The sequence below is a fragment of the Onychomys torridus genome, chromosome 6 (genome assembly GCF_903995425.1).
Source record: "Onychomys torridus chromosome 6, mOncTor1.1, whole genome shotgun sequence".
Taxonomy (NCBI): Eukaryota; Metazoa; Chordata; class Mammalia; order Rodentia; family Cricetidae; genus Onychomys; species Onychomys torridus.
This window is the reverse complement of record NC_050448.1, coordinates 85,855,168-85,877,093: the sequence shown is the minus strand read 5'-3', so window position 1 is coordinate 85,877,093 and position 21,926 is coordinate 85,855,168. Positions and strand designations below refer to the sequence as shown.

The 21,926-nt window shown below is 37.7% G+C and overlaps 1 protein-coding gene across 3 annotated transcripts in view; it reads right to left on the bottom strand.

The window, feature by feature from the left end:
* Vav3 (vav guanine nucleotide exchange factor 3) overlaps nucleotides 1–21,926 on the bottom strand; it is a 330,524-nt gene that overhangs the window by 89,423 nt on the left and 219,175 nt on the right. For all 3 annotated transcript variants that reach the window (XM_036191255.1, XM_036191254.1, XM_036191256.1), the window contains exons 18-19: nucleotides 17,613–17,638; nucleotides 13,009–13,054 (exon numbers count right to left, since the gene is read on the bottom strand). In XM_036191255.1, the coding sequence (XP_036047148.1) occupies nucleotides 13,009–13,054; nucleotides 17,613–17,638 (72 nt within the window). The remainder of the gene's footprint in view (nucleotides 1–13,008; nucleotides 13,055–17,612; nucleotides 17,639–21,926) is intronic.

The following is a 21,926-nucleotide window of genomic DNA, read 5'->3' as shown; positions in this document are numbered from 1 at the left end:
ACAACAGAGGTACTTTTCCAACTAGGCCCTACCAATTTCCCCCAGGATAGTGTTTCTTAAATGTAAAATGGGTTCACAACAATGGAGAGCTTCAGAACTTCTAGTGATGACTAAAAGTCTCAGGTATCAGTATACTTTTACCTACATACCCATTAGCACCGCCACCAGGACTGCCATTAACCTGTTCATCCACTGAAGCCTCTTTTATATAACAACTACTTTAGAACCCAGGGGCCATCACTAAGTAAAATCAGATTTTCTGAAAACTGTCCCACAGCAGTACATCTGATATAAGGCACACCAGACAGTTACTGACTGAGTAACTGAGATGTGGGATGCACAGTGTGAATACAGTTTATTCTTGTCCTGGGTAGAGTGGACGATGGGAGCTTTCATCACGCTAAGCAGAATGGTGGATAATTATAAAGGCTGTGAATTGATTATTTCTGAACTTTCCATGTGATGTTTGCCTGCAGTTGGCTGTGGGCCACTAGAACAACAGAAAGCAAAGGCACAATGAGCCATGATTGATTGCTGTACTAACTTGCCAAACTAGAGCCCTAAAGTGCAGACATCCACACTGCTAATGATAAGACAGTATCTACTGTATGCTTCACGTTAAGCAGAAACTGATAACTGCATAACAATTACTAACACTAAAGATCTTTAATGTCATAGGTCTAGTCTTGTTCTTGAGAGCAGCTGAGAAAATGAACAAGAGATTGACACATAACATTAAGGAAGATGCCAACTTTCAAGCCTAGAGAGAACAATGGAAGAGTCACTCTGAATGCAAGGGGACAGAGATATATCAATTTTCTTCCTACATCAAAAGAAGACATGAGAAATGTAATCTTACTTTTTTCATATGTTATAAACAAGAAAAGCTGGCTGTCTCTGTGTAGACCACTGATATACATATAAAAGTTATTATCTTTCTAGCTCCACAGAGCATATATTGTAACATATTTTATATGAGATAACATAGTCTAAGCAAACTATGAATATAATAAAATGCAAAGCTACAAAGTACAAAATGTGGATTTTAAGCAACATGAAAAAGACTGCTCAAATGTGTAAACAGTTGAAAAATCGTGAAAACATTTTGATGTATACTTTAGAGCTGATCAAAGAAAACAGTCTCTTAAAATTTTAAAAATCGAAGCAAGCAAGTTATTACTTAACTGAAAATAAACAGATAAATGTTATTACAAAAACTTAAAATGTTGATGTCCATGTTGGAGACACTTATAAATATATTAAAATTTCTAAACATAAAAGCATAAAATATAAATAAAATCTTTGAGAATTTACAAATTTAAAATCTATATAAAAACAAATATGCTAGAAAATTACCCAAGTATTTTTTTAAAGAATGTTATCTACTTATGTATCTTTCTTATAAATCTTTGGAAAATCAGTAAATTTTGGAAATAAAAATAGGTAAGGAACAAATAGGTAATTCATAATTGGAAATACTATAAGTAACCCCTAAAATTAGAAACAAATCTATTACCTAAAATGAAGTTCATATTTGAACTTACTGGCGCATGATAGGTGGTCCTTAACCTAAGGTGGTCTAGATTTTTGACTTTTTGGTAGTACTGAGTTAATGTACATTCAATAGAAACCATACTTGGAATTTACATATTTTCCCAGTCTAGTCACATACAATAAAACATTCTCTTCATTTGTGGGGTGACAATAGCCAGCCACAGTTCTAGTTGGTTATGATCATGAGGATCAACAACTGATACTCCTAGTAGTGTACTTGCCCACTAAGTGTAAGGTCCTGAGTTCGGTCCCCAGCATGACACAGACAGACAGGTGTATCTCTGGGAGCAAGAACACACTTTATTCACTCTTTAAACTTTTAAACTCAACCCCAAGCCTGCATACTTGACAAATGGCTGAACAAATATGTTCAGGAAACAAAGTGATAAAAGCAGAATACTAAGCCTTGTGTGGTGGTTTGAAAGAAAATGGCCCCCAAAAGGAGTGGCACTATTAGGAGGTGTGGCCTTGTTGGAGGAAGTGTGTCACTGTGGGAGTGAGCTTTGAGATCTCTTTTCCTCAAGCTTCCTACAGTGTGACAGTCAGTCAACTTCCTGTTGCCTACAAGATGTAGCAATCCCAGCTCCAGCACAGTGTCTGCCTGCATGCGGCCATGCTTCTGGTCATGATGATAATGGACTGAACCTCTGAGACTGTAGGTGAGCCACCCCAATTAAATGGTTTCTTTAGAAGAGTTGCCATGGTCATGGTGGTCTTCACAGCAATAAAAACACTAAGACATTTTGCAAGCATGTTACTCTATGGAAAAAAAAGAAGCATGAGGAGAAACTGTAAGGGGGAGGGTCACTTGAATGAGTGAATCTGACATATTTCTTCAAGGAGCTTGTGGGAAATTTTCCTTTATGTTTTCTGAAAATTTTACAATTAATTTCTGAATACAAAATTAAAGGAAGTAAAATTATTTTCAATTCTACCTCACACCTTTAACTCATAACTGGACATTGAATAATTGTTACATTCCTGTTCCTGCTATTGTTACTCAAAAGATAATACAGCAAAATAAACATAAAGCAGTTTTCAGAACTGCATCATATCTTAAATTATATATTAAACAGTTAATGCCTTAAAATGTTTTTTAAAAACTCAACTTTAATATGTAGCCTGCCAGAAATCATCCTTTCTACTTCAAAACAGTTCAGAAGAGTGAGCTCTGCCAGAGTCATCAACCCAACTTGTTTCTGAGCCAGGGTCTACCAGTTGTTTGTTTCAGAGCCTCTAATTAGCTGCCTTATCTTTTGCAAAGGATTCTTCTGGTGCTAAGTTTTAATGGTCCAAATTAATTGAAATACTGTAGCAATTTGAGATTAACATTTTCAAAATTAATAATGCATAAAATAAAATCAGCCATGAATCTGCTCTGACACAGCAACCACTAATGAACTCTGCAAAACAGACCAGACCCCACTACTAATTTTCACTGTCCCATGCAGTTAAGCCTTGGGAAATAAGCTTTCTTTGTTCAAAGATAGTAGAGTGAACAGATCTTTTAGAGGTACTTTAGGCTCAAACAGTATGAGTAAGTTTGGTACCCAGCATATACTACGAGATTCTGGATAAACTATTTAAACTCAAGAATCCGTGACACAACTTCACTCCCATGATTGTGTCCTGTAAGGCTTTAATTGATAGAGTGCCCTACTGCCTTCTTGGCTTGCATGCTCTGGTGAAGCAGACATCCACATTAAAAAAAAAAGTTGACACAGCAAAGAATGGGGAGCAACATCTGGCAATGTGTGGTAGGTACTGGGGCCTTTAGTTCAGTTCTCTAAAGGGAATGGAATACTCTTCCAGATATGTGAGGTTGAAAATGGACTACTACTCCCCAGCTGAGCCTCCAGATGACATTTAGCATCACCTTACATGCTAAATGAGGCTTTGTGAGCCAACACCATGCTCAGGTGTCAGAGTCATAGAAACTATAAGATGTTATTTAGGACAACCTATCACACACCTGTATGGAACAAGTTCAGGTGTGTATATGCACTAGTGATAGTTACCACTTACAAATCACTATGTGCTAACATTATGGGAAATTGCTTCTTCTATAATCAATTTAACCTTCATTATGACACAAGAAAATAGTTGCTACTTATTCCTACTTTAGAGGTGATAAACATGGGCAAACTCCCAAGATTATACATCCATGCTGACTTTTGCCAATGCAGAGCCCTCAGTATAAACCACAGCCTCTGGAAATTCTGAAATAAGTGAAAATTAAAGGACTATTGGAATGAAAAAGGGTAAGTTCAGATGAGGGAGGGTAGGCCAAGGTAAAGGAGAATATATGTTGAGAAATAAAACTAAAGATCTTTGGAAAAAGTCATATGGAAATTTAATGTAGAATCTCTCTCTCTCTCTCTCTCTCTCTCTCTCTCTCTCTCTCTCTCTCACACACACACACACACACACACACACACACACACACACACACACTGACTAACAGAGACAAAGTTATGGTCTGCCCTTCCCTTCCCTTATTATTTGCTTTCTGTCACAGCTGTAGGCTATGACCTAAAGTAATACATCCATGTCTATGGTTTTCTTTCCTGACCCTTTGAGCACTTAGGGCACCTTCTTCCCATTTGTCCCCACAAAGCATAATACTTTAGGATCTTGTTTGCTCGGTTTTCTAATCAAATGCACCAATCTGTACTACCATGGGGTAGGTAATAGTGGAACAAAGAACTCTTGTCTTCTAAAAGGCCAGTGTCTGTGTTCATAGGAGAATGCCAGCTTGGTGTTTCAGGTACAAGGACACGGTTAGAAAAACAACCATGAAACCATGAGACAAGAAAACTATTCCTCTCTTGGCTTTGCTGCCATTTGGGATTGGTGCTTGTTGGTCTTCTCTGCCTCCTATTTTAGGTTATGCGTCTCCTTATTTACTTTAGAAGAACCTACAAGTAGTAAAAGAAGAATGTAGGAGATGTGGGAAAGTCTGTCACAGTACACAGGATGAAATGTCTGAAAAATGTTTTCTCCTCCTTTTGCTTCTCAATTCTGTACACATAGAACAGGAAGGAAGGGAGGAAGGAAGGAAGGAAGGAAGGAAGGAAGGAAGGAAGGAAGGAAGGAAGGAAGGAAGGAAGGGGAAGGAAGGAAAAGGTCTATGCTAGGTTGTTACCCCTGCTTCTTATTCCTCCATCAGTGAAGGTGAGCATAGAAATCAGGCTGTCCCATCCTGGGGGACTCTGACTACAGCCACTGCTGCAGAGATGACAACCTGGCCAAGACCAGAACAATTACAGCTGTCCTTAGATTCTTAGCATATTGGAGAAGGAGACACACTTTGCTTTCTCTGGATTCACTGGCTACTGTGAACAATGACAGCTACATGTGAACATCTTTGCCCGGAAATAAGACCAGTGTGCCTGGGGTGCCTGATGACAAGAAGTCTGAAGAGAAGAGGTGAGACACTGTGGGGAAACTGAACTCAGAATGTTTCCATTGAGCCCAAGGATACAATTCTGATTGAACCAAGCACTCTGGACTTACCCTTTACCTATACTGGTAAGCCAGCCCCCTTTTTTCTTAAACTTTTTGAATTGTGTTTGTCACAAGCAAAAGCGTAATGGTTGATATTACTTAACATCATTTGAAATTTGTAAATCTACTGAAATTACTAATATAGCTTGCAACCATTTCTTGCTATGTCTTGCCTCCACCAACAATGAATTCTTCCCCAGCTACTAACTGTTGACTATCCCATTCATAAACCTATACCATTGACTTGGGCAGCTCATCATAGGCTAAACATATTACTGCTAAGCATGTTATGTTTTAGTTCTCCTTCTTCCAGGAAAAAAAAAATGTTCATAAAAAACAAGGAAATGTCCCTATATTAATTTTAATTGCACAGAAAAAAAAATGTGTTAGTCCCCCAAATTACCAAATGATCTGCAAAAACAAATGTTAAGAACCTAATGTAAACTTTTCTTTTTGTTCAAATTAAAAAAAAATCAATTTGGTGATGTTGAAAAAATAACTACAAATATGCTGTTTTGACTGAAATTTTACAAACTGTACTCCCATGTTCCAGTTAATGTGATAAAACTATTTGTAAATAGAACTGTGGTAATAATATAATCATAAACTAATTTATCAATAGCTTCTCTCTGAGGATTAGTTAGATATTACACCAAATACTGTTATTGGAGAGTAATAAGTTTTTATCCAATTGGTTTCTTTCATCTAACAGTTGGGACCTCAGTTCTGAAATGAGATTATCTAGCTCTCAGAAGTGGTTGGCCTATAACAAATTTCTGAAATTTCTATTTTTATCTAGTATTGCATGGCACATAGTTTGTCTTCTCATATGGCGCAGTAGTTAACTATCATGGCCACAGATATAGAGGAGACATGGGTCATATCTCATCTTCCAAGTAAAGAACATTTTATCAATGATAAATGTTCAAAGTAGCTCACTACATTTATGACTCCTTTTTTGGAATGCTTTCCTAAACATTTAATAGATGCATACTTTATTATCTAAAGATAACATTATTAATAAGATTATGTTACAAGGTTATAAATGACCCTTAAGCAGATTCTGTATATTACAGCACAAATATTTTGTTATCTCAATAATCACACTACTGATACTGTTTGCCATTTAAAAGGACCCCCCCCCATGTATATCTATGAATATTCACTTCCCCTTTGTTCCTATTTTAATGGTACCTGTGATGTATGAAAGACTGGCTTTGCAAGGCTTGTACAGACCTGCCAGAAAGCAGTAGTGGTCCTTTGTGAACTCAGAATGAGCCTTGAAAAGGAGAAATAAATCCTCAAACCAAAAGAGACGTGAGCCAGGTGCTGTGATGTTCATTTCAGAAATCTGTTATCCTGGCAAAGGGAATTAGAAAGGTAGTCCTGAAAAATAACTACAGGGGGATCAACTGCCTCAGTGCAAAACTAGTCTTATTGTTCATAGTTTAATAGAAGCTTGGAGGAAAATCAGCTATTTTAAAAACCAGAGCACACTCTCCAGCTTCGTTCACAGCTTGGATTTCTCATTCCTCTGCAATGAATCTTAATCACTAGGTTCTCCTTGCCCCATTTTACTTTTTCAAGTGTATTTCTCTCAATGTGAAATATATTTTTACACATTTATAATTATGCTTCCACCATTTAGGATCAGACTTATATATTTCATGAAAAATTAGTTTTAGGGTTGAAAGAAAAGATAAAAGTAGGAGTGATTGATTAATATGGAAATATGACAGTCTACTGAATTTGATTCTTGTTTATTGCAGACAAAGGCTCACTTACAAAAACCGTCAAGAAGGTACATTTGTTTCCCTTATTTAAAAGAAAAGTATCATTTTTAAAATAAGCTTTTAGAGCCAGAATTTTAAAAATGATGAGCTGCTGGGGTTTTTTTTTCTCATCATTTGGAAACTAAAATATAAGATTTCTCTATTGAATAAGTTGTTTTGTTTAAAATCAAATGTAAAGGAAGTCAGCAATTCTATTTAGATTTGGAAGGCAATCCTTTGAAATTAAAGCACCAAGGAGAACCATATTAAATTCCAATTCAATACTACAAGCCAGCATAACAAAATGTTTATTTACATGAATGTAAAATATCTACACATAAATCAGTTTAACAGTAATCTGAGCTCACAATTTCTTGTCTTTTCTAATTCATTTAGCTTATTTGCATGGACTATGTAATTAAAGATAGTTTCCTATGTTTGTAAGACTATTTTCTAAGATACTATGTTATAGTTATCCCACAGTCCAAAGGATCTATATGCAGAATAGTACACAATGTTAAATTTCCTTACAACTAATGCATATACATATGCATTTATGCAACTGAAACCTGGTGTTTTTATCTATTCCCTTCCTACATAGAATATAAATATTATGGAGAAGGACCATGTTGTTTTTATAATTCACAACTTGGCTATGTTTAATTTCACAGAAGGCATAAGGTTGTTGATGACAGGTTACTTTAATCCTTTCTTCATATAAAGACAGGAAGAACATGAATATCAGTCCCACTCATGTGGAGGAGATCATGAATATCACTGAAGATGCATTTGCTAAGAAATGGTTAAGATCCCTCCTAAGGGTATAAGAACAGCCTTTCTAAGTCACAGGTATTGTTTCTATAATCACAAAGGCAACAATGAGCCTTTGCTCTCTGAAAAGATTCATCCACTTAGCCATTATCTGATCATTTATTAGAGAAGTTTGTAACAGTGCACATAAGCAGCTTAAGCTCAGAGGAGAGAAAGCTACCAAAACATTTCCCATCCTCTCCATCTAATCTTTTGACAGCACAACAAAGAACAAAAACCTGATTTTTTTTTAAGTTAATGACTGTGGACTCACATACAGAAGGTTATGAGTTCCATGAATGTATGGCAGTTTTACAAAAGTCTAAAAATATGAACTCATTGAAAAGACCACATGCTAAGACACACAGATATACTGCATGCAAACAGAAATCAATCTTAAATCTGCATTACTAGGACAGAAGGAAAATTTTAAATCTAAGTAATAAAATTTAATTGGTAACTTTGACCTTGAGTGCCACTTGAGGTGAAAAATGTTACAGGAGTGCTTGGATTGACTTGAGACCTATGATCTCATGTTCTTGAAAAAGGCCCAGCACCTCCATGTTCCTGAAATAACTGATCTGTCTGGTACAAGTATTGTTGTCTTGATCCCAATGTCTGTGTCAGGCAGAGAAGTACAAACTGAGGAAAACATGTTATAGTAAGTGACTCAAAAGAGCTAGCAGAATTCACATCTGACATATTATTACATCTGTAAAGCAGTTAGGATTACAAATTGATAAAAAAAAAAAAATTCTTAGCCCAGTACAGAACAAGGAAAAAGAGTGAAACTATCATGAACATGGTGTACAAAGATTAAGTACAATTAGAGTAGAGTGTTCTAAGTGTCCAGACAAGCCACAACACAAACATGAGCTCTCATGTTTTGGGGGTTGTGCTATAAATAAACACACACACACACACACACACACACACACACACACACACACACACACAAACACACACACACATACACACGCATGCACATACCCACACACACATACATTTTAACTAGAGTTTTCATTGCCTTAATTGAAATAAAAAATTAGAACAATTATACCCAAATTAAATCGCTCTCAACTATCCCTCTTTGTTGCATCTTTTAGTAAAGATAATCAAAAGATTGTTTAGCAAACAGGAAACAAAGGAAAATATGAAAATTACTATGATTACACAACTTTTTGTTTGTTTGTTTACCTTTTCAAAATAGTGTCTATGTAGCTCTGGATGTCTTAGTACTCACTGTGTAGCCCAGGCTGGCCTCCAACCCACAGAGATCAAGCTGCCTCCACCTCCCTAGTGTGGGATTAAAGAAGTTCTCCACTACAGCAGGCTGCAACTTCTTGATTCAATATAAATCCATTATAAAATTGCACCTGTTTTCAAAGATTTAACTTGCAAATATTGATTCTCCCCTTCACAAAGTGTCCAATATTAAATCACTTGCTGTAGGACAAATTAATCAATACAATTATTGCTACCAATGAGTACTTACCATTTACTAAGCACTTTCAAAAGTCCTCACATCATACTCACAACACCTGTGAGGCAGGTATTCTTACAAACCTTCTTTCATAAACATGAACACCACAGCACAGGAGGGGAAGCAGCATGCAAAGAGCTAAGTCAGGCCTAAAGTGTGAACAGGTTTCAGAGGCATACTTCCCAATCCCAGGCCATAACACGGCTTGTTACTATGTCAACAGGTAGAACCCAACAGTAAGAGAATAGCACAATACAGGGGATATGAAGTGGGAAAAGGGGAAATGGAGAGAGGGGTTCCAAATGGGAAAGTGGGAGGAAGGTCAATACAGAAGGAGAAAGAGGGAAAAGGGACAGTGTCACCCAAGTTTGTTTGATAAAGCCTCAAGGATTTGTATTAAACACCCTTACCTAAAATCATATACAATACATGTAAGTGTACACACACACACACACACACACACACACACACATCTTAAAGGAAGTTATGACACTAGGATTAACAATATTCCCCACAAGAATCATAGATTAAAAAACAAACAAACAAACAAACAAACAAAAAACCTAGTACCAGGCACGAGAAATCTCCTATAGAATGGTTAGTCAGGGTAGTCCACTTGAGTCTCCAAACCATGGCTGTTGTCCTTGATTGCCTCACAGGACTTGAAGGTAAGCACCTATTTCTGAAAACACTGCATACTAAAAACACAGGACCTAGATTATTTGAGCTGGACATAACTCGAAAACCTCCTTCCTGTGGCCTAGCTTCCATGCTACCAGAAAATACTTGGAAGCTACCAAGGGAGAGAATCAACAAATAGTCTTACCCAGCTGTAACTCCTATGGAACCACAACAGTAACCAGTGTGGCAAGATACCCAAAAAGGTGAAACAAGTGGCACCCATATGTCGGTGGCAATCAACTACTGTCTAATTGCAATTATGGCCCACTGACAGGAGGGAACCATGCCTGGTACTAGAAACTTAGCTAACTTCCTGAGGTTGGCGAGGTCATGGATCTTAGAACTGAATCTATTACAGTCACTTTGCTAGACCAGAGTAATTCTTAACTACATTCTAAATCTTATCCTTACACCCACAGTTAAGTGTAGCTACCACTTCTCATTAAAGAAGCTTCTTTTTTTTCCCAGCAAGTAAAGACCATCACATAAAACCACAACTGGAAACAATGAAGACATCAATGGATCATGGGGAGCTCAGTCCCAATGGATACATCTATGTCTCAGCTCTTGCCTCTATAGCTCAGAAACCAACATAAAAGATGGGGCACAGAGATCACAGTAGCCATTACACCATGATGTTTGTGGTGAATCTGTCTCTCATAGAAATGGCTGCATAACCAAGATATAAACAGTGGCAATGTCAATAGACATACTAACTAGAAAGGAGGGAGTGCTTATGGGGTCACACTCCTTGATAAGGAGCTATAGGTAACTTATGACTGCTGAGAGAGGAAGAGTGAGCCCCTCCCAGGGATGAGCCCCTTAATTGGTTGTCCAATACAAAGTGATCGGCCCTGAAACCATATACACACAAAGAAGAAAAACAGACTCAGGTTTAACAATAATAATTGTAACAATAGTATAACAATAATAATTGGAGAAGAGGCTATAATTTAGGGGGAGTATGGCAGGGAGACTTGGGAGAGGTTGGAATGAGGAAAGGGATGGGAGGAAAGTGGTGTCATTATATTTTATCCAAAATGATTAAAAAAAAACAAATAAAAATAAAAAGCAAGAGAGTCAAAACCTAAGGAAAAATACAGTCACTAACTCATGTAACAAAGTTAATTAAGTCTTCTGTCCACATAACTATATATGAAAGTCCTTTTCCAACACAAAAGGCCCATGTGTGATTTAGTTTTGCATATGACTCTGAAATCTGAACCCGATGAAGTAAGGAAACCTGATCCCCTCAAATAGTTTATTTTTCTACAGTCCACCCTTTATGGGATTCTAGAAAGCAATCAAGATATTAGAATTTAGAGAATTCAATTATATTAGTTAGAAATGGGGATAGGATGGTCAAAGGAACCCCACAGCAAAATATAAATGGCAGATAATGCTCCTGGGAAGCTCTGTGTTCATTCTGCCTCAGTTGCATGGATCTCTCTTTAAACGTCTTGGATAAGCATCTCCCAAGAACTGTGAAAGTCTGCTAAATGACAGTTACATCAGTTGATCACAAGACAGTTGCAAACAAGAGCTCATTCTGAGCACAGACACGCTGCAAGTTAGCAGAAGGAGGCAGGGATGCAAAAGCAACCAAGCCAGACAAGGAGCTCAGGCCTAAATCCAGGAGTGGCTCATGTGAGGAACATGTAGAACCCCACTGCAGCTTCAACCACAAGACCATCAGCTATCTGCTTCTTCACAGAAATGTGAAGAATGAGAAATATACCCACATACACACATCATATCTACAGGAAAATATTCCAAAGTGTAAAGAAGTACTTCTTATATATTTGTAAATTCATTCTTCATAAAGTACTTTAGGATAAAGTGGTATGAATTTATTTTGTTACTGATCTACTTGGTTGTATTTATAATCTGAGAAGTCACTATATTTTCCTTTAAAAGATTGTAGAAAACTGGTTGTAGGTAAATTGTGAAGAGTTAAATGTGCATCTTCTGACACTATAAATAAATGCATTTCTCTAGGAGGAAATGGTCTAAATACAATGCACAGATGTGAAAAAGAAATTTCAAAATAACACCTTTAAAAGCCAGATTATTTTCTGAAATAGAAATACAGCTCAGACAAAACAAACAAGCAAACAAAAAAATACATCAGTAGTCCTACTAAATACAACAAATGATATCTCTTCTAAATGTCATCACACAGACCCCCGCAAAAGATCTTGGCTTGGGAAAGTCAGAACTATTAAAAAGGAAAATGGAACCCTATGTTTTTAATGGCATCAATTTTGTTCTGTAGTTAAAAGAGTTAAACTGATCTCAAGACGTAAATGAGGCAATTTCTAGCCAGAGGCAACAGGGCTTCCATAATCTCTATCATCTCATAAACCAGCAGGGCCAGCTTGGGTGTGGTTTCAGTTAAAAGATGTTATGCTTTGAAAAAGCCTCTTTACAGCTAGATGAACAGCGCCAATGATGAGAACACAACGCCAAACAGAAATCCAGACTATTTCCCAGAAAGGCTACTCTGCCTTTCACAGTTTACTTGATGAACTAGCATCAAATTCACATATGTAGATGCTGTACCTGTGAATATCTTTTATACCTCCAAGGATGAGATCATGAACACAACAAAATGTTCACTGATTAAACTGTGGAAGGCATTTTTCAATGGATAAAATATGATTATATTAAGATAATGATAGAGGTAAACCACAATGTTAGGAAAAACTGCCATTTTCTGCAGCCGAATCACTGGTCTCCAGAGGACACATGTTCATGGAGTCATGACAACCATATTCCTGATATAAAATCATACAGATGGAGAATAAGAAAACTTCCCCAAATGGGGAAAGGAGCAGTCGTGTGCTCTCCCTTACCCTCTTGAAACACACTGTTTTTAAGTGGCAGCGAGCTGGTAGGTTTTCTTACATGATTTAGGAGGAAGATGGGGAGGGTGCTGGGTATGTTAGCATTATGCAGGCACCCTGAGGCTGTTCAGTAAGCAAATAACCAGCTCACCTGCTGACTGTGGAAAGTGCACAGAGCTGGGGGTTAGTCACCCAGGAATGATTTGCACTTTAGACCTTCACCTCCTGGTCACAAAGTATAGGCTGAACTATGGGAACAAAGGCCAGCCATGCAGCCAACTTCTCACAGCAATTCCCATATACTTTCATAATCACTTAACTGGAGTTATCATAGAATGCATAATGAGAAACACACCTGGGTCCACCTGTCTGGGAGCTCGCCGGAGTCCATTGGTCCGTTTCTGTGTGGAAAAATAAAACAAAACAACACAATGACACATTGGTAATATGGCATAAAATCATAACACTGATGCTCTGGCAATTGATGTTGCCTTAGTTCCAATTAAAACCATGACTAAATGGGACAAAATGTGATATTAATACTTGTATTTATAATTTAATATAATTCCCCTGATAAGTTTTCCATTAGAATATCATTACATTTTATAAACCATTGACATGAACAGAACTACTTTTATTTGCCTAATTTATATATTCTGACCCAATATTTCTTAAAATTCTACGATTACAGAAACGAGGAAGACTAATCCCATAGAACCATAGAAAATATTCCCAGCAAAGAAATATGAATAACATAGTCTTAAGCAGATCTGTAAAAATTCTAACTCAAGTATTTATTTCTGGGCCTTGACAGACCAGTGATTGAAGAAGACAGTCTCAAACAAAAGGCCCAAAGCCTTGGCTCCAGAAAATTCTTAAATAATAATATGTTTTAATTACAGAGGAATTGTATCTCGATACCTTTTTAAAAAAACAAAATACATGCAGCTAACTGAAGTACAAAATCAATTATTACAGAAAAGGAATTCCTAAGGAAAACTGCATGCTATGAAAGCCAGACAAGGGATTTTTAAATCTGAAAATGCATGGTTACCATTTGATTTCACAGGCATTGAATTCTTAGCTACAATTAGTGCAGTAATCTCGCTAATGAAGGATTGTTTTACTTTGTGTTACACAGCAGATGTGGCTACATGGAGGACCACCGTATCATGGAGACTTTTGTGGGAGGAATTTGCTTTTTATGTGTGTTGGACTTTGCCATTGTGTGTACAGTCAGAGGATCCCTCACTTTCAGAAACACACAGAAGCCGTGGATTTTTCTCAGGGTGGCTTCTCAGGTTTATTTCATTCACAAGTCAAATCACTGAAATGTTGAAATGGGGTCTTTTAACCTTCTCCAGGGGCTCAAAGCCATAGCTGAAGATTCTAAGGTTCTTAGGTAAAGCAAATAAAATAAACTTTAAACATGTAATTTTTGTTTTCACTCCAACTACTTTCAAAATATATTTGTAAAAGACTAATAGGATCATTAAACTCTGCATGGCCTCTTTGTTGAGCAAGCAGAGTATCTATGCTAGGAGAGCCATTATAAGGCACCACTGTGAGAGAAATTGTTGCCCTGGGCTACGTGGTGGCCAAGATATGAAAAGGGAAGGCCCAAGGGTTACAGATCCACTTCTGGAAATAGGGAAGAGAACTGATGTCAAAGACAAACTCTTTTCACCCAAATTTTTATTTAAACATTTTGAGCTTTCTATAGAAAAGGCCCCAAGCAATACAACTCAAGACAGATTCAACAGGAAAATGAACAGTGAGGTCCAGCTTTCCAGTCCATGCTTCCCACCAACACCATCACCTTCCCAACTGAAAACAGAAACTGTCTTTGCCTGTTTTGTCTTGTGTTTAAGATTAAAGTAGGTGAAAAAATGTGGCTAATAACCATATAGAAAAGGAGATTAAGTTCAAAATCAAAACAGCTCTGCTGGGTTTTCCCATCTTCCAGGAAAAACTATACTAGTGCTTACTTGGTTGGGATGGTGGTGATGGTTCACTTGTTTAGAAGTTTTTGGAATCATTAAGTGATTATTTAGTGTTCCTATCCTATATAAACTTAATATATTCTGGGAAACTATAGCTTCTATATCTTGTTGTGGTTTTGAACCAAGATTTCACTCTGTTGCTGAAGCTGACCTTGAACCAAACATGCAAGAGATCCTCTTGCCTCATCCTCCCCAGAACTGAGACTACAGGCATGCATGACTGACTGCAGGCATGCATGCCTGCATCCCAATTGCCGTACTGACTGCTTTATGTTCTTCCTTCTGGAAAGTCATTTAAGTCACCCTCAAAACAGAAACTTTTCTGTAGGAGAAACGGGCAGTAAAACAAATTATATATTAAAGAAATTCTGCACACCAAAGGAAACCTCAACTATTTAGACAAAGTACATCTGGAAAAAAAAATATGACTAACTATACTTAAAAGCACCTCAAAAACATTTTCTATCATAAAAATAAAAAATAAATAAATAAATTTAAATGCATAATTTGATGTCCCTGACTCTAATATATAGCCCCTTTTGCACTTACTTTCTCAAAATCCTGGACAGGGCTGGGTAGACCTGGTCTGCAGGTAGAAGATGGAAAGCAAAGGACATAAATGGTTGCCTCTTCTGGGAGCTCTCAAGTCACAGGCCCAGGGACATGAAAGTCATGACTCTGTAGTCTGACTCTCCTTTGATCTAACCAGAGGGGTTGGGGAGGCAAACCTAATTTTATAATTATAATAAGGTAATTATGTCTTGCTTCACCGTCTTGTCTTTTTTAATTTTTTTAATACTTTTATTATCTAAAACTTTCCTGATTTTCTTGCATCTTTGGGGGAAAATAATTCTGTCTGTGGATTTTCATTCACCACACAAGGGAAAGCTTCCTTCGTTTATGGATGTTTGCTTTGTTTTTTCCACAATGGGGAATAGGTGGAAAGTGGTTGAGTAGACATAGAAGAATAAACTTGCTTTGTGGAGTCAGAAGAGCCATGAAGACCTAGATGACATGTGAGGTGAACACCCCAGACAGCTACGCAACCTATGGATCCTGTGGCTGTGGAAAAAACGAGCCTGCCTTGAGAATGAAGCTGAAATTTTAAAACAAAACCTTATAATCATACACCCATTGGCACTAAAGGGGAAAGAGAATGCTAAGCCAGTATAGGAGAAGCTGGAGGTTTGGGGGGAAAAAAAAAAAGGAAATAAAATAAAACCACATTCTTCACATTATATTCTTTGCTTTAACTCTTCCTAAAATGAAGTAGTTTCCAAGTGACTTGGCTAGCCTCAGAATATACTGTAATCTTCTATCCAGACAAAGTGGAGGTTATTAGTGAAGTTACACATTAAATGAAAATTGCACTTATTACATTCTAAAGCTAAGACAATCACTACAACACTGACGCTACATTTTTAAATTTTCAACATGAAAATTAATTCCTTTTTATTAATAGGCTCACATGTAATTTTAAGGGTATAAATGTGTCTGAGAGAATTATTTAATATCATGTTGGAATGATTAACCACTTCTTATTAGCACACTTTCCGTCTGCAAATACACCCACTTCATATTACTTCCTTGAAATCATTTTCTTAGGAAAAAAAGAATACACATGTCTAATAGGATAAATGTGAACTACCTTTGAGTTGAAGCTTGAGCCCCCACATGGCATCCTTCTCAACAATCTAAGACCAGCATGCTTAGCAAGACCATGCACTCCAGGAAGGATCCTGACAGCCCTGATACAAAAACTTCCCTCCCTGCCTAAGAAACAGTAACAGATATTTAGGGTAACTGGCATTAGCCTGCAGTAAGCCATTATGCTCTATTACTATCAGAAAATTTGTTGCCTTATTATATGTTCCTTGGTCTAAAATCTAGCTCCCAAGACCCACCGAACTAGTACACTGAGCCGCTGCATCTCTCACAAGGTTCCTCATTCCACACCCTTGACACACTGCTTGCAGAAGTTACGCACACACACTAAAGGAGAGAGACACAGACCTCTGAAGCCATTCCCCTGCACTGTCCATATTTTCACCAACTATGTAAATACTAGCAGCTAAAAGCATACCAATAATGTAGCTGCATTATTGGGCCAGAGGCATTTTATTTTACTATACATTTTGGTGCTGAAACTGGAGATATTTTCAAAGACAGATGATGGGAATGTGCTAATCCATTCAGTAAACAGACTGCCATTCTTTCATTCTGAAATTCTCAGGTAACCTTATTTTTTTTTTTTTACTCATTTCACATCTATTTTATATTTAATTCCCTCTGCTAATTTTTTGTTTAAATGTTTGCTGTGGTATTTTTGCGGAGTCAGGTAAAATTTGTGTTACTCTTGATTGACAGCCAAAATAATGGTGGTGCGGAATCTGTCATATCTTACATTCTTTTCTGTTTTTGAAGTTACTTTACTCTAAGAGCCATACTCAAGAACCACATACTGTTAAGCCACTGGAAGTCAGGTTGTGTTAAACCAAAAGGAGATGTTACTAGAGCTTGATTGGATGAGTGGAGCACTACTGACCAAGTTTGTGGGGGAAGGGGAAGCTACTAGAAATCTGAACCTATATTCTTGGAACTACGGCAGAATTCTCACAGATTACTACTGGGCTGTAAAGCAACAGTTCATGGTGGGTGATAGGTCTGCCATTGTTCCAAGAGAAGGACCACCCTTCCCATCACACAGAGCCCCTACTTCATTCAGTATTAGACTAAAATATCCACTTTTCTCCTCAACCCAAGGCTTCCAGACAACAACTGTGAAAATGCCCGATTCCATTCAAGTTTTGACAAGCACCTGGCAGCTCCCTCCATTTCTGTTTCACTCTGTTCATCGGAAAAAGTACATTTAACGCTGGAAGAGCCCAAGCCTGTTTAAGTTAGCAAACACCTTGAAATGCAAAGCTTCCATAAAAAGTTTAAATGTCAGTCTTACCTCTGGTGGTTTGAATGGCCCTTGTTCTGAAACAAATGTAAAAATTGGCATGGTCAGTGCGGTCGTTCGGTTTGGTGAGCAGCCTGAGCCTGTCCTCCGCAGTGTGGCCAAACACTACCGCTTTGTTTTCTTAACTGATACTGTAATACCTTTCCAGGGTCCCTTGGGCTGGGCTAGTAATTGTTTTGCAACCCAGGTTCTCTTACCTTATTGGCTTGTCAGGAGAGTGACTCATACTTCTAAATGACTTGTGGGTTATGCTTAACTTTTTCAATTGTTTATTAAGCAATGTCAATCTGGCCTCATAAAACTCCTTTAAAACAAGAACTTGCACTATATATATAATATTTATATCCTGACTTGCAAGTCTTTCTTTCTACACATCTGATTTTAACATCTAAACACACTGTTAAATGTGTAGACTAGTTTCTGCAACCGCAAACTTAGCACAGCATAGCATTCTACATGAGAAAATTTCCATTAACTGGTAATAATACTTTTTATTTGAGATAAACTATACTTTAGCTTACAGATAGAAACTTTAAAAAAAAAAAAAACACCTCAGTCAGAATTCAGTTCCAACACTGCTTCATTTTTACTTCAGATATTTATGAACAGATACAGTATCTTTTTCTTTTTTTCCTATTGTTTGGTTCCTAAAACTAATTCACACTAGCAGAGTCTTGAGACCTTCAGATGAGTAAACCTGGTTGAGCAGAGAAAGGATAGCCGAGTAAGTAAGAGTACACACTGCAGATGGAAGACTGAAGAGTTTCTTTCTGCGTCTTTTCCCTACACCTAGCAGCATCTAAACATGTTATAACTTCTCCAGACAGAGTAAAAATCCCTCACCACTGTGAGCCCATGCCTGCACCTTTCCCATCCAAAATCATCTCTAAGAAAGGACCTGAGGGGGAAAAAAAAACAGAGGCAACCAAAGAAGACGAGCAAAGGCAGGCCTAGATAGGAGCTCTGTGGGATATTTCCATAAAAGGCTGGGAGAAGCCACATGGCCAGAGTTCACAGCGACAGCTTCTACCAGGACACCTGCCCTACTTGAGCAGTCTGCTTACACAAGAACACTGCCTGGGGCAAGGAACAGGAGGTCTCTTTGTGGGCTTTCACTTTTTTCTTTTTTTCATTTTAAAGGACAACTCCAGATTAATGGCAATGGAACCTCCATGAGCAGAAAGTCACCTTCTAGAGGAGAAAAACTCAGTCTGCCCCCTTTGTCAGTTTCAAACCGCATCACCCTAGCTTCACAGATGACTGACTGCCTCCTCTGAAGGTATCTTGGCAAGGCCTGAAATCAGCCTTTACAAAGGAGTATTCCTGGACAGAAAGGCTAGCTCACTTCTATTTCTCCCCTATAGACACATGCTTCAGAAAACAGAATATTTAAGACCTAAGAGAGCCAACTGGGAAGGGAGGCCAGGAGAGTTATATTTTAGCTAGACTCAGAATGTTGGTTAATTGAACTTGGATTTTCTGGTGCTTGGTTTGGTTTGGTGTGGTGTGGTTTGGTTTTACCCATGTTTTTACAGTGTCCTCCTTCATTGCTTCTCCAGTTTACTCTTTGATCCAGGGTCTCTCACTGCACCTAGAGCTTGCCCCTGCAGATAGGCAGGCTGACTAGCTAGCAAGCACCCAGGATCCACTTGTCTCCACCACATCTGGCTTTGATGTGGGTTCAGAGCTGTTCTAAACTCAGATGTTCCTACCTGCCCAGCAAGCTTGTGACCCACTAAACCATCTCCCCAGCCTCTAAGCTTGTCTCCTTAGAAGTACACCTGGAGTCCCCACTTCACTGGTGTACCCAGAAAATCCTGTATGTTTTCAGGATGCCCTAAACTACCATCTTCTTCCACTGGTAAGTTAAATGAACAGCCAAAAGTACCAATCATATACCACAGGAATAGAGCCTAAGCTTCCCTCTGAGTTCTTATGTGGTCATACTGCATAGTAATTTTCTGTTTTATAATCTATTCTGTTCAGAAATTCTTAGCCAGGATCCTTTGCCCATATTTTTTTTGACAGTTACAATAACATTAAACTGGACTGACTCCTTTATAGACATAATCTTAGGTCACATAAACATTACTTCAACAGATCATTAATTTATAGTAATGCAATGGTAACATGAGAGACAAAGCCAACCACTGTACCAGTTCAGGTATATTTCAAAGTAAAAGTTATTCCTGTTGGGAAAATGGATCAACTTCCCCAAGAGGGTTCTAGGGAAAGGTGATCTCATTTTGAAGACTTCAGTCTCATCCTTTACTTTCTCTTGGTAGGAATCCAAATCTATTGTGGCAGGAGGTTCTATTGCTAGGAAATTCTGTGTGTGGATGGGACAGCAATTACATCTTGGACAATAAGGGCTGGTTATCTTCAAGTATTGGCTGAAGTCTGACCTAGAAGGATGATTGAGAGGTGAAGAAAAATCTCTTTTTCTTTTTACCTCTTTTATTTTCTCATGGGAACTTTCTTGGGATAGTTATGTAATTCTTCAAGTTTCTAGAAGCTTTTAATCCCCAACTTGTCCTTATCCTGCAGCCTACTTCTCAGGCTCCTATTGATCAAACTACAAAAAGTTCTTACCCTTTCAGGAACCTTTCTAGATGGTGACTTACAGACCCTGAAGGGGTATAAACCTTGCCTTCTTTCATCATGTCTCAACTGGTTTAATATAATTCTAAGAAGTGGTTGTAAGTAAGGTGCTTGGAGCCTTTGCCGAATTCCATCTCCAAAGCCAGCAAAGCTCAGTGGGCATATTTGTGGATGACAAATGATTTTCACTGAGGTTTTGGATTCACATTCCATAATATGCTTGTTTAAATACCAAATTCAGTCCTGCTGTGTTTGTTTTTTCCAATAGAAGTGGTTCTCAATTCATACCTTATTACACAACTTGTTTTGTCTTTTATCTGAAGTTCTATTTAAGACTAAACAAACCAATGCCCAGTAAGATTGGTTGTCATAAGAAGGGCCACAGAAAAGCAATTACAGGTTTTATAATGGAAGGTACCTAGCCCTCATGGCTAACATGCTATTGCGATGAAACATACAACAGGATTGAACAACGTTAGGAAGATGGTACATGAATTCTACACTCACTGCTCTGATCTAGAATGGTGTTTTGGGAAAGAACAGAAAGCCATAGGCTATAAATAATTTGTGGGGGGGAAGCTTTGATTTCAACTTGAATTTAATCACACAACAGTTTCCAATTCTTTATTTTTAACAATTATTAATATATCACTAAGCTGACCCCAACTGTCAAGTGAAAAGTAAAATAACTATTCTTGCATATAAAATTGTCTTGATGAATTGAAAAAAATGACTCATTTATACAAAAGGTTTAAGCTCCTTGCACAGAAGCAAAGTCACCTCTTGGTAATGAAATCAGAGATCAAGGCTCAGTTTATGTTAAATTAACAAGATAAAAATGTCTGATGGTAGAAGGCTGAACTAACATTTTATTCTACAAGTTACACCTCATCTTAAAATATGCAATGCTATTTATAAAAGAGCCTGTTTCAGATGCCCATTTGTTGTACCGGCTCTAGGTAACAATATCCCAGGTTTAAGTTTTAGGATACCAAGGCAAATTCCTTTCTATTAGAGTTGGCTACAACAGCAGCAGGAGCAGCAGCTGACCTAGATAAAGGAGCAATTAAACAGATAAGCAAATGGGGACCTGCTTCGGTTAAATATTAGAGCAGCTGAGGCTTGCATTCTTATTGAAGGAAAAGAAACATTAAACCAAAGTTGTGTGCTCCAGTGATATTTGCATCCAATGCTACTCTCTTTATTTAATCTGGAAGATGAAAACAAAAAGCTATTGATCACTATTAGGGTAGGAAGGGGACCTAAGTGGCTTAGTCATATGTTACTAACAAGCAAGATCATAAATGACCCTGAAGTTTGCAGTCTGGAATTAGACCTTCTCCTATGGTGCACTGTGAGAAGGAAACACCACCCTACAATTGCATCAGCTTTGCAGTAACTTGCTAAGAGTCTCATAATGGTGTTTATACCTATTCATTACTATCATTGGAAAGTTTTGGCACAGACTTCAGAGCCTGTGTGAGTGGTGATCATCAAAGCTTCTATAGTGAACATGCAGGAGTCAAGTCAAGTTCAACAAAAGATGTAGAGCAGAATTTCTTTCCTGGCCTTTATTTATGTCCATGCAAATCCCCAGGCATTAAGGTGCAAACTAACTACCCAACCATCAAATTTCTTTTCAAGTTGCATATTTTATCTTATTAAAAATACATGCATATTTTTCTCATACTTCAGATATACTTA